The sequence below is a fragment of the Mobula hypostoma genome, chromosome 28 (genome assembly GCF_963921235.1).
Source record: "Mobula hypostoma chromosome 28, sMobHyp1.1, whole genome shotgun sequence".
Classification (NCBI taxonomy): Eukaryota; Metazoa; Chordata; class Chondrichthyes; order Myliobatiformes; family Myliobatidae; genus Mobula; species Mobula hypostoma.
The window spans coordinates 27,008,769-27,022,148 of record NC_086124.1 but is presented as its reverse complement, the minus strand read 5'-3'; the positions used below and the strand labels follow the sequence as shown (position 1 = coordinate 27,022,148).

The 13,380-nt window shown below is 42.0% G+C and overlaps 1 protein-coding gene across 1 annotated transcript in view; it reads left to right on the top strand.

The window, feature by feature from the left end:
• huwe1 (HECT, UBA and WWE domain containing E3 ubiquitin protein ligase 1) overlaps positions 1 to 13,380 on the top strand; it is a 286,355-nt gene that overhangs the window by 32,779 nt on the left and 240,196 nt on the right. The window contains exon 2 of the mRNA XM_063034669.1: positions 9,679 to 9,750. Coding sequence (XP_062890739.1) covers positions 9,706 to 9,750 — 45 coding nt within the window. The 5' untranslated portion in view covers positions 9,679 to 9,705. The remainder of the gene's footprint in view (positions 1 to 9,678; positions 9,751 to 13,380) is intronic.

Sequence of the window (13,380 nt, the reverse complement as noted above, 5' to 3'; positions counted from 1 at the left end):
CTCGTTTACATTCTTGGGCACCGGTGTCTCCATACCAGGCTGTAGAAATGCTGATGCCCAAAGGCAGAGAGCCCTACAAAAAGTGTGGTGGATACCGCCCTCCCCACCATTGCACCGCCTAGTATCCAAAGCTAAAATTTTGCTTCCTTTTCGTGTAATCCTCTTTGCACAGTCCAGTTTGGGATATTGGTCCTGAAAGATTAGCAGCTGATCGGGCAGTGAGTTTTGGCAGTTTGGTAGCTGAGACAAATTCAGACCCTCACCTTGAATAAAGATACTGGTTCTAGGATGGGAAGGTTTTGACCGTATAACACTTTGTTGGGCTGACAAGCACGCTCTTCTGTTCTGCTGTCTTCACTGTCTGTAAGGAGTTTGTACATTCTCCTTCGGACCACGTGGGATTCAAAGCTCAAAGTAAATTATCAAAGTACAAATGTGTCACCATACACTAACCCGAGATTTTTTTTTGGCAGGCATTTATTGTAGAACAAAGAAATACAATCTAATCAATGAAAAGCTACACACTAAGACTGACAAACAACCAATATGCAGAAGGCGACAAACTATGCAAATACAAAATAATAAATAAGCATATGATATGGAGAACATGAATTAGATTAGACTAGATTATGAGGACGCACAGTCCTCTTTTATTGTCATTTGGTAATGCATGCATTAAGAAATGATACAATGTTTTTCCAGAATGATATCACAAAGACACATGACAAACCGACTTAAAAACTAACAAAAACCACATAATTATAACATTTGTTACAACAGTGCAAAGCAATACCGTAATTTGATAAGAACAGACCATGGCACGGTAAAAGTCTCAAAGTCTCTCGAAAGTCCCATCATCTCACGCAGATGGTAAACCTCCAGCGCTGTCAACTTGCCGATGCAGCATACTGGAAGCATCCGACTCCGAGTCCGTCCGAAAACTCCGAGCCTCCAACCAGCTCTCCGACACCAAGCACCATCTCTGCTGAGCGCTTCCACCCCAGCTCCGGCAACAGGCAAAGCCAAGGATTTGGGGCCTTCGTCTCCAGAGATTCTCTATTGCACAGTAGCGGCGGCAGCGAAGCAGGCATTTCAGAAGTTACTCCAGGTGTTTCTCTGTGCTCCTCACGGCTGTCTCCATCAAATCCGGATTGCAAATGGCCCCCTAGTTACACATACGATATCGATTTGGAACGGCCGCGCGCGCTGTGTTGTGCCGCCATTGTCTCCTCCCTCCTAGATTTGTAGAGTTCTTGAAATTGAGTCTGTAGGTTGTGGAATCAGTTCAGTGTTGAGGTGAATGAAATTATCCACACTGGTTCAGGAGCCTGATGGTTGAAGGGTAATAACTGCTCCTGAACCTTGTGGGGTGGTGACTAGGGGCTCTTACCCAATGGCAGCAGTTAGAAGAGAGCATGGCCTGGATGGTGGGGTCCTTGATGATGGATGCTGGTTTCTTGTGGTAGTGCTCCTTGTAGATGTGCTCAGTGGTGGAGAGGGCTTTTCCTATGATGGGGCTGGTGCTCCAGTTTTCTCCCATATTTCAAAGACATGCGGGTCTTCCCCCAGCACAGTCTTCAAACTATCTTGGTCGTTGACACAAATGGCACATTTCACTATGCTTTGATGTTTCGATGTTCATGTGAGAAATAAAGCTAAATTTTTTTTTTGAGTGTTTGGCTTTGTGCAGGCAGCTGATATTTTTGTGCAACTTGCAATTTTGCATGGAGCCATCATAGCTTCCAAATAGTGTCATTTTAACAGTTTAAAGGAGACATTCATGTGACGGGTGGTGATTATATGGAATGAGCTGTCAGAGCAAGTGTTTGAGGCAGGTACAATTGTATCATTTAAGCAGCACTTGGATAGGTTCATGGACGGACAAATTATGGAGTGATATGGGTCTAATGCAGGAACTTGGGACTTAGCTTGGTGTGCACTGTGGTTTGCATGGACTAGTTGGGTTGAAGGGCCTGTATTTGTGCTGTACTGCTCTGTGACTCTGGACTTTGATCTTTTAACTAGTGGTCTTGTCTGTTTCACTGCCAGTTCTGTAGTTTCTGGAGGAGATAAAGATCACTGCAGGCTGCTTTTTGTAAAGAACTGATGGTATGTTCTCAAAGTGTGGTGTTACAGGAGGTTTACCTTAACAAGCGGAGTATGTTTTTATTTAGCAGTGTCTGGTGGCAGATATGGCTACATCAAGCACGCTGTATTGCGGGATTTGTGCTCCACAAAACTGGAGGATTCTACGTCCTGCTGTGATCTAAAAATACACTTGCATTGATTGAAAGTGAAAGTTGATGAATAATAGATAACACAGCTTTTATGCAGGAGCCACAGTCAGATGAAATGCTTCCAGGATTTTGAATGACTGGGTGCTGCTTGTTTTCATAAAACAGTGATGGCACTCTCCCTTTCAGAGGTAAAATGTTGTGAGATCAAGCCCATGTTGGGTTTGAGCAATACAATCTTAACTGATGGTCTTGGTGTAGCACCGCAGGAAGGCTGAATAGACAGCTGTTGCTTTGAATCAGATTTTGAAATGTCTTGCAGGTCTAGTGAACATGTCTAATGGCAGTATGCCATCCTCGCCAATATTTAGAGTACGCAATGCAAAAACCACTGCTGATCACTGCCTAGGGAGAAAGAAAGGGGGAGGGGAGCCCAGAGGATGGAGAGCAGGCAAGGAGTATAGTGAGAGGGACATGGGCTTCCTGTCCCATGATCCTTTCCCTTCTCCAGCCTTCTATCCCTTTTGCCAAATAACTTTGCAGCTCTTAGCTCCATCCCTCCCCCTCCTGTCTTCTCCTATCATTTCGGATCTTCCCCTCCTACTTTCAAATCACTTACTATCTCTTTCAGTTAGTCTTGACGAAGGGTCTCAGCCCGAAACGTCAACTATACCTCTTCCTATTATGTATTCATCATCATTCTCATTATGTGCCGTGATTGTGTTGAGTGATGTGGGCAAATTCTTGGCATATTTTTCGACAGAGGTGGTTTGCTATTGCCTTCTGGGCAATGTCTTTACAAGACAGGTGACCCCAGCCATTATCAATATTCTTCATAGATTGTCTGCCTGGTGTCAGTAGTTGCATCAGATTTCTTCAGGATTTGCATAGATTCGGCATATCATCTAAAATGTTGATGAACTTCTATAGATGCATGGTGGAGAGTATCCTATCTGGTTATATCTTGGTCTGGTATGGAAACACTTATGTCCAGGAACAGAAAAACTTAAAAAAAAGGTAAATACAGCCCAGTCCTTCGCAGGAAAAGCCCTCCCCAGCATTGAGCACATGTACAAAGAGCTCTACCACAAGAAATTGGCATCTTTGTACATGTTCTCACTGCTACCATCAGGAAGGACGTACCAGGTTCAGGAACAGTTATTACCATCAGGCTGCTGAGCCAGTGTGGATAAACTTACTCTGAGCTGATTCTACAACATGCAGACTGACTTTGTATCATGTTCTCAGTATTTTATTTGCACATTGGTTGTTTGTCAGTCTTTGTATATGTAGGGTTCAGAAGTTCTTTTGCATTTTTATATTTTCCTGTAAGTGTCTGCAAGACAATGAATCTTAAGGTAGTATACAATGGGGCTAGAAAATTTGTGAACCCTGTAGAATTTTCTCTGTTTTTGCATAAATATGACCTAAAATGTGATCAGATCTTCATGCAAGCCCTAAAACTAGATAGAGAACCCCATTAAATAAATAACACAAAAAACATTATACTTGTTCCATTTATTGAGAAAAATAAGATAGTGTTTTGGAATGGCCGAGTCAGTCCTGACCTTAATCCTGTAGAAATATAGTGGAAGGACCTGTAGCAAACAGTTCATGCAAGGAAGCCCACCAACATCCCAGAGTTGAAGCAGTTTTGTAAGGAGGAATGGCCTAAAATTCCTCCAAGCCAGTGTACAGGACTGATCAAATTACTGGAAACATGTGGTTGAAGTTATTGCTTCAACCAGTTACCGAAAGCAGAGTCATATACTTTTTCCAACAAGTGCATGTATCTCTTCAGCTTCATGCATCTCTACAGTTCTTCTTGTAAGATCCTCTGCAAGCTGTTTCGATTGAGGCATAGTGCACATAAACAGATCTTTCTTGAGAAGAGCAGGCTCTGTCAGTAACCTGACCTGTGTGTCCTTTTTTTAATAGGGCAGGGCACCTCTACAACCCACATCTCCAACCTCATCTCATTGATTGAAACTCCTGACCCCAAATAGCTTTTGTACAAAGCATTACCTGAGAGGTTCACATACATTTTCCAACAAATAGATGTAATATTGGATCACTTTTCTCAAAAAATAAATATTGTAGCGGTGTGCTACACACAGCGTTAGAATAACCACACGGAGTCGGTGAGTTGGAGTTGCGATAAAGAGATTTATTCAAACTTCGTGGCCTGCTTTAAAGCCTTCCCGTTCCTGCCCTCCCTGGACGGGACTGCTGTGGGGAATGTATATTCCCAGACCCTTTCCGCGTGCAGGATTTTCCCCCTGCTGGTGAAGATGGCCTGACGCCCTTTTTGGGACGGGCCCTCTGCCTGCACGCGCTGTTGTGAGCCGGTTCGTGGGTGCCAGAAAGTGGGTCGCCACAGTATAATGTTTTTTGTGTTTATTTAATTGGGTTCTCTTCATCTAGCTTTAGGACTTGCTTGAAGATCTGATCACATTTTAGCTCATTTATGCAGAAAGAGTTCACAAACTACAGGGTTCACAAACTTTCTAACACTATTGTATAGTGGCATTTATGTGCTTAAATAATTTCAATTTATCATTAACTTTTCACTTTAAATTACGTAATTAAGCTTTAACTTGTGGAAATATTTAAACTTGTGCATTATCTAGTCTGATTGTAGAGTTGATGATTTGATCTTGCAATTTAAAAAAAAATATAGCTTGGCCTTCACGTAGCTCGAGTGTGAATGCAGAGTGCAGTAACAGGGCTTCTGTTTCCCTTGTGGTCACTAGCTTGTCTATTGAATAGTCTCTAGCTGCTTTAAACAAAAAAAAGGATGGGGCTAGTTTGTTGCTTCTTTGCAGGTTGCTCTCAGCCAAAACCATACAAGTTTTGATGAGGTAGCTGGATCTAAATCTTTGTACTGTTCAATATTCTGCCAAGCCTCTAAAGACATAAGAAAGGGCAAGATGAAACCTGTGGCCCAGAGCCAGCTCTGAGGTTTTGTAAAGTCATGGCTGACCTGATCTCTACTTTGACTCACTCCCACAGCACTTCATTTCTGTGGCTGAGATTAGAATTCTTGGAAAGACCAAATGTCCCCACACTTATAATTGTAAGCCAAGTGAGTTGAAGATTAAAGATTAGCTTTATTTAGACCATAAGATACATGAGCAGAATTAGGTCATATCGCCTGTGGAGTCTGCTCCGTCATTTCATCATGGCTGATCCATTTTCACTCTCAGTCCCAGTCTCCCGCCTTCTCCCTTCATGCCCTGACTAATGAAGAATCTATCAATATCTGCCTTAAATATACCTAATGACTTGGCCTTTACAGCTGGCTGTGGCAACCAATTCCACAGATTCGCCTCCTCTAGCTAAAGAAATTCCCCCTCGTCTCCGTTCTAAAAAGAAGTCCTTCTATTCTGAGGCTGTGTACTCTGTTCTTAGAGTCCTCCACCGTAGGGAACATCCTCTCCACATCCACTCTATCGAGGCCTTTCAACATTTTATAGGTTTCAATGAGGGCACCCCTCATTCTTCTGAATTCCAGTGAGTAGAGGCCCAGAGCCAACACATCCTCCACATATGACAAGCCTTTCAACCCTTTAAACCCTCTCCAATGTCAGCACATTCTTTCTTAGATAAGGGGCCCTAAAATTGCTCACAATACTCCTCACCAAACTGCCTCACCATGTACATTGAAACATAGTGAAATATGTTGTCTCCATCAAATTAAATCAGTGAAGGTTGTGCTGGGGGCACCGCGCAAATGTTGCTATGCTTCTAGTGTCAACAAATTTAAGAACATGAAATGAAAATATGATGGGGTAATACAAGCAGTACAGAAATTCTGCTAGTTTGTAGAGAGTCATAGTCACATAGAAACAGACTTCAAGGTCTGTCCCATCCATGCTGACTGTTGCCCAGTGAGCAAGGCCATCTTGCCCACATTTGGCTTTTAAACATCTCCTCATGATTTGTTGCAAGAAAAAGTTTGTGAACCCTTTGCAAGGGTTTTCTACATTAATCACTCAAAATGTGGACCAGTCTTCATCTAAGTCAAACACAATATGCCTAAATGATTAACACAAACGATTGTGCTACTGCTTGTCAATACTGAGTACACTATTTAAACAAGAGGTTCCAAAAAAGTATGTGAATCTGTGGGGTAATGCCTTCTACAAAAGCTATTTGGAGTTGGGCGTTCCATTCAATGAGATGAGATTGGAAGTGTGGGTTGTTGAGGTGCCTTGCCCTATATTTTTAAAAAAAAGACACAGAAAGTCAGGTTACTGACAGAACCTGCTTTACTTAAGAAAGATCTGTTTATGTTCACCATGCATCAATCAAAACAACTTTCAGAGGACCTTAGAAGAAGAATTGTAGAGATGTATGCTGGAAAAGGCAACAAAAGCATTTCAAAAGACCTGAGTGTTCATCAGTCCACGGTAAGAGAAACTGTCTACAAATGGAGGAAATTCAGTACTGTTCCTACCCTCCCTAGGAGTGGGCATCCTGCAAAGATCACACCAAGAGCACAGCTCTTGAAGGAGGTGAAAAAGAACCCATGGGTAACAGCAAAAGACCTGCAGAAATCCCTAGAACTTCGTAAAGTCTCTGTTTACATGTCCACTACAAGAAAAACACTGAACTAGAATGGTGTTCATTGAAGGACACCATGGAGAAAACTATTGCTCCCCAAAAAAATTACTGCATGTCTCAAGTTGCAAAAAACCATCGAGGTGTTCTACAAGGCTTCTGGGATAATATTCTGTGAATAGATAAGACAAAAGTTGAACTTCTATGACAAAAATGCACACCGCTATGTTTGGAGGAAAAAGGGCACTGCACACCAATACCAAAGTCAACCGGGAAGCATGGTGGAAGGGGCATCATGGTTTGGGGCTGCTTTGCTGCCTCAGGGCTTGCAATCGTTCAGGGAACAACAAATTCAAAATTGTATCAAGACATTTTATAGGAGAATGTTAGGGTCACAGTCCATCACCTGAAGCTAAATAGAAGTTGGCTGGTGCAACAAGACAATGATCCAAAACATAAGTAAATCAATAACAGAATGGTTTAAAAAGAAAATTTGTGCTTTGGAATGGCCAAGTCAGAGTCCAGACCTTAACCCGATTGAGATGCTATGACATAAGCTGAAGAGGGCTGTTCATGCAAAGTATCCTAGAAATATTAATGAACTGAAACAGATTTGTATGGAGGAATGGTCTAAGATTCCTCCTCGCTGTTTTGCAACTCTGATCAGCAGCTACAGGAAACATTTGATGGAGGTTATTGCTGCTAAAGGAGGTTCTACCAGTTATTAAATGCAAGTTACACATACTTTTTCCAGCCTGGGCTATGTTGAACAATGTGTTTAATAAAGGTATGGAAAGTACGATTGTATGTTATTAGTCTAGGCGGATTGCGTTTGTCTATTATTTGACTTGGATGAAGATCAGTCCACATTTTACAAGTAATTAATGGAGAAAACCAGGCAATTGCAAAGGGTTCACGACCTTTTTCTTGCAACTGTATGTTGAAATGCTTCGATTGTGCCAGTGACCATCACAGGCCGAGGATGTGCTGGCGGCAGCCTGCAAGAACCACCATGCTTCTGGCGCGAACATAGAATGCCCGCAAGTTGCTAACCGGAGCCTGTACATCTTTGGAATGTCAGGAGAAACTGGAGCACCCGGAGGAAATTCACGTTATTGTGGGCTGAACATAGAAACTCCTTACAGGCAGTGGTGGATTGAACCCCAATCTTCCTGCTGGATCTGTATAGCATTGTGCTACCAGACTGCCCCAGAACGTGAAGCTGTAAAAATACATGTCCTCTGAAAAGTCATTGATTTGTAATGTCTCTGGCATATAAAATTGTCTTGCTCAAAAGGGATGATAAGTATCTCTATACTAATACAGAGTGGGATTAGTTGACTTGCTCTTTCTTGAGCTGGTCCACCTCTCCTAGTGATAGCAATTCTATACTTCTGTTTCTCCCTGTACAAGTCCTGCTTGCAGATTATTAAATCTGATGTCCAGCATCTGCGTCACTTTGCTTGTTAGACTTGTGAGTTGCTTCTTGTAGCTCTGAATAGCTACTTGTTATCCACCTCGTAATGTTCCTGATACAGAGAAGTCTGCTGATATTTGCTGTCCGAGATTCTGTGCATGACTGCCTCTTTATCCGGAACAACACACACCAAATGCTGGAGGAACTCAGCATGTCTGGCAACATATATGGAAATGAATAAATAGTTGACATTTTTGGCTGAGACTGGATAGGAAGGGGAAGATGACAGAATTAAAAGGTGGGGGGGGTGGGGAAGGAGGATAGCTAGAAGGTGATAGGTGAAGCCAGGTTGGTAGGAGAGGCAAAGGGCTAGAGAGGAAGAAATTGATAGGAGAGGAGAGTGGATCTGAGGAGAAAGAGGAAGAGGAGGGGCCGGGGGTGGGGGTTGCAGGGGGTCCTTTAACTGGAGTTCTGTGTGGTTCACAGGCACCTGCCCGTGCTGGAACTGGTAAACCAGAGAGGAAAATCAGTATATAAAAAATAATGGATGCTGCTGGTCCATCACAGATAAAGCTGACCACCACTGAGTACATTTTTGGGGAGCGCTGCCGCAATACAGCAGTATCGATCATCAAGGACCCATGCCTTATGGGCCATGCTTTTTTTTGTTGCTGTCATCAGGAAGGAGGTACAGGAGCCTTGGGTCCCACACCACCAGGTTCAACCATCAGGCTCCTGAACCAGCATGGATATCTTCACTCACCTCAACTTTGAACAGGTTCCACAGCCTATGGACTCAGTGTTTAAGAACTCTGGAACTTGTTCTCAGTATTATTTATTACTTAATTATCATTATTTTGTTTTTCTTTCTGTATTTGCAGTGTCTTCTACACATTGGTTGTTTATCACCTTTTGTAGTTTTTCATTGATTTATTTTATTTCTTTGTCCTACTATGAAATCCTGCAAGGGAATGAATCACAGAATAGTATATGGTGACATACATGTACTTTAATATTAAACTTAATTTGAATGTATAAAACCTCACCAAGACAACTTGTGTAACCAAGAGGAAGCTGACTATAAAAGCTGTTATTGACTGGTCCCCATTGGGTAAAGTTGTTTTCCAACCTGTGTGATCTGGCCCCAACAGAAGATTTGAACTGTCTCTATATCAGGGGGTCCCAACCTTCTATCGTGCCGTGGACCGATAACATTAAGCAAGGGGTCTGTGGACTCCAGGTTGGAAACCCCTGTTTGCCTGTGCGGTTGACATTCTGAAAACAAATAATTAAATATCTGTTCGACTTGCAGGACGCATAAGCAGAACTGCTTTCTTCAATTTTACTTCTGTAAATAGTTTCTTAAAAAAATTTTGCCAGTCATAAATTATGAAAAGAAACAGTTGAGGCCACATTTTATTTCAATCAAACTTTGCCACTGAAATGTTTTTTTTTATTCTGCAGAACTAGTTTTCAGAAACAGACAGAAAAATGAAAGTCGATAGAACAAAGTTGAAGAAAACGCCAACTGAAGCGGTGAGTTTGGACCATTTGGGTCTAATTTTATTTATTTAGTGATACAGCACTGAGTAGGACCTTCTGGACCTTCGAGCCATGCTGCCCCAGCAAGCCCACAACCCTGATTTTTTACCTTAACTGTGGGAGGAAACCTGAGCACCCGGGGGAAAACCCACGTATTCCACGGGGAGGATGTACAGACGCTTTACAGAGGATACTGGGATTGAACTCCATCTATCACCAGATTGCCTCAAACTAATAGTGTCGCTCTAACCGCTGCGCTACAGTGGCACCCAAATGGGTCTACAGGAGGTTCATGAGCCAGTCCTCAGTGGATAATTTCAAGGACTCAACAACTCATGCTATTATTTATTTGTTTTCATAGTTTGTCAGTACTATTTGGCCCATATCCCTCTGAATGGGGTTCCCATCCTTTTTTATAAGACCATAAGATATGGGAGCAGAATTGGACCATTTGGCCCATCAAGTCTTCTCTGCCATTTCATCATGGCTGATCTAATTTTTCTCTCAGCCCCAATCTCCTGTGTTCTCCCCATATCCCTTCATCCCCTGACCAATCAAGTATCTTATCGACCTCTGCCTTAAGTATTCTTAAAAACTTGACCTTCACAGCTGCCTTTGGCAAAGAGTTCCAGAGAATTATCACTCTAAAGATATTCCTCATCTCCGTTCTAAAAGGAAGCCCGTCTATTCTGAGGCTGTGTCCTTTGGTCAATGAGACTCCCCCCCCCCCCCCCATAGGAAAGATTGTCCCCACTTTTGTCTGCATCCACTCTATCAAGGCATTTCACAATTCGATAGGTTTCACTGAGATCACCCCTCATTTTTAATTCTAGTGAATACAGGCCCAGAGCCATTCAATCCTGGAATCATTTCCCTGAACCTCCTTTGAAGCCTCTCCAGTTTTAGCACATCCTTTCTAAGATGAGGGACCCAGAACTCCAAGTGAGGCCTCATCAGTGCTTTTAAAGTTTCAAAATTACATCCTTGCTTTTATATTCTAGTCCTCTTGAGATGAATGCTAACATCGCATTTTCCTTCCTCACCACATTCAAGCTGCAAATTAGCTTTTAGGGAACCCTGCACAAATACTCCCAAATACCTTTTGCCTCAGTTTTTTGTATTTTCTGTCCATTTAGAAAATAGTCAACCCTTTCATTTCTTCTACCAATGTGCATGACCATACACTTTCTGACACTGTATTACCTCTGCAAGTTCTTTGCCCTAATTTGCCTTAAAGTCTTTCTGTAGCGCCTCTGCTTCCTTGAAACTACCTACCCCTCCACTTATCTTCATATCATCTACAAATTTGGCCAAAAAGCCATCAATTTTATGTACCAATGCCATGAAGCAAGGTGCCCATGAACCCCAGGTTGGGAACCCCTGCTGTAAATATTTCTGATTCATGCCTCTGTCAAAATGTCTTTTAAATGTAATTGTACCTGCCTCATCTGGCAGCTCGTACCATATGTGTGAGAAAAATTTCCCAGTGTCCCTGGGGAAATGTATCTGTAATTCAAGTCTTTATGAATTGTGTAAAATGTAATGTGGCAAAATGGAACCTGTCTGATTGTAAAGTGCTTTGATGGTATGTTGATGTGTTGTGTTTTATAGTAGGGAGTGTTTTGACAGTAGAGCAAAACAGGACACAGCTGTCCAGGGGTGAGGCGGGGTGGGGGGGGGGGAGCCTCAAAGACAAATGGACAGATGCAGATTAGAAAGGAATGCAATTGAGGGATGGAATTACTCAAATACATGCAGTTGATGAATTACTGGATTCTGTAAGTGTATAGAAATTATTATGTTTTCAGCTGTAAGATTGAAGCTACCTATTGATGACTTAACTATGGAGGTAGACTTTCTCTTAAGTAATATGCTTATGATTTGATCCACTCTGAGTTTGTTGTAGTCTGTTGCTGTATACTCAGGACCTAGCTGAAACGTACACAACAGTCCTTTTTAAATCTTTCCACTCTCACCTTAAGCCCCTTACCCATCTAGCTTTAGACTCCCCTACCCTGACAGAGGAAGACGGTGACATTCATCTTACCTTTGCCCCTCGTGACTGCACTCATGTTTTCAATATTTTTGTTTATTTGCTCAGATTTTAAAATTTGCATATTGGTTGTTTGTCAGTCTTTATGCATAGTTTTTTGTAACTTTTTTCTGTAAATGTCTGTAAGAAACTGAATCTTGAGGTAGTATATGGTGGCATGCATGTACTTTGATAAATTTACTTCGAACTTGGTCAGGTATTTTTTCTCCTTGCGGAGATGTTTCCTTTTATAGAGAAATAATGTTGAGCCATTCCTCAACACAATTGACTAAATGGAGTAATTGTCATGGCAGCTGTGAGTATAGACCAGAGTCATGCTGCAGCTGATTGGATAATAGTTTTGTCAGTCAAGTCTGGTAACTTAGCTGATGTACAGTACTGTGCAACAGTTTTGGCATATATCTAGGATGCCCAAGACTTTTGCCTAGTACTGTATTAATTTTATGTATTGAATTGTATAGCTACTGCAAAATTAATTGTACGCTGCCATGTTATTTTGATTAACTTAAATGAACAGAAAATCGGTGCAGATAATGGACTGCCTTCATTGCTTTCCTGCATGAAGTTGTGTTAAAAAAAAACATTGGTTTTTAATGCAGGTTCATTTGGCCCAAATGAATAACACAACACGAGCATGCAGCTGATGCTATTTAAAATCTGTTTGCTCGAAGTATGATGTATTGTCTAGTGGGCACATAAATCCTGTCCCAATTAAACAAAAGAAATCCCAGCTATTTTCGTGATTGGTTTTTGTTATTTAAGAAAGAAATAAAGGAATTTATTCACGAATAAATGGTTGGCCCAATTAACTGGAGTCCACTGTCTTTCCAATAGTGAGAGAGACTGGGTCCAAAGGATACAGCCTCAGAATACAAGGACATCCTTTAGAACAAAGTTGATAAATTTCTTTATCCAGAAGGTGGTGAATCTATGGAGTTTGTTGCCACAGATGGCTGTGGAGGCCAAGTCATCAGCTATATTTAAAGTGGAGGTTGGTAGGTTCTTGATTAGTCAGGGTGTCAAAGGTTACAGGGAGAAGGCAGGAGAATGGAGTTGAGAGGTTTAATAAATCAGCCATTATGAAATGGTAGACTTGATGGGCTGAATTGCTGGATTCTGCTCCTATGTCTAATGAAACGCAGAACCTTTGCGTAGAGTCATAAATTCCTGTTGTACCAGAGTCCAGCTCTGTGTTGTCTTCCCTGATTGTGGCCAGTTGCATGACTGGGTGCAAACAAAGGATTCTGCTGGCTCACACAGACCCAGCTTGCTGTCTGAAAGTAGCTGACACGATTTAGAAAGATTCTTCTGCTATCTTTATGAGACCTACAGTGGGCAGCATTTTATGGAATAGGAGATCAAATGCCTGGAATTTTTACTGCGCATGTCTCACACTCTGATCCAGTGCAGTAACTTCAGCTGATGCATGCTGACTGAGGCCTTTGCAATAAGTATTTGCTCTCGCTGTGTCACGGTTGTTGTCTGTGGTTACAGTGGAATGCCCCTCTCTACAGGGATTTAAGACAGGAAATCCCACTGTTCTACCACCAGCAACAAGGAATCCCCCTCCA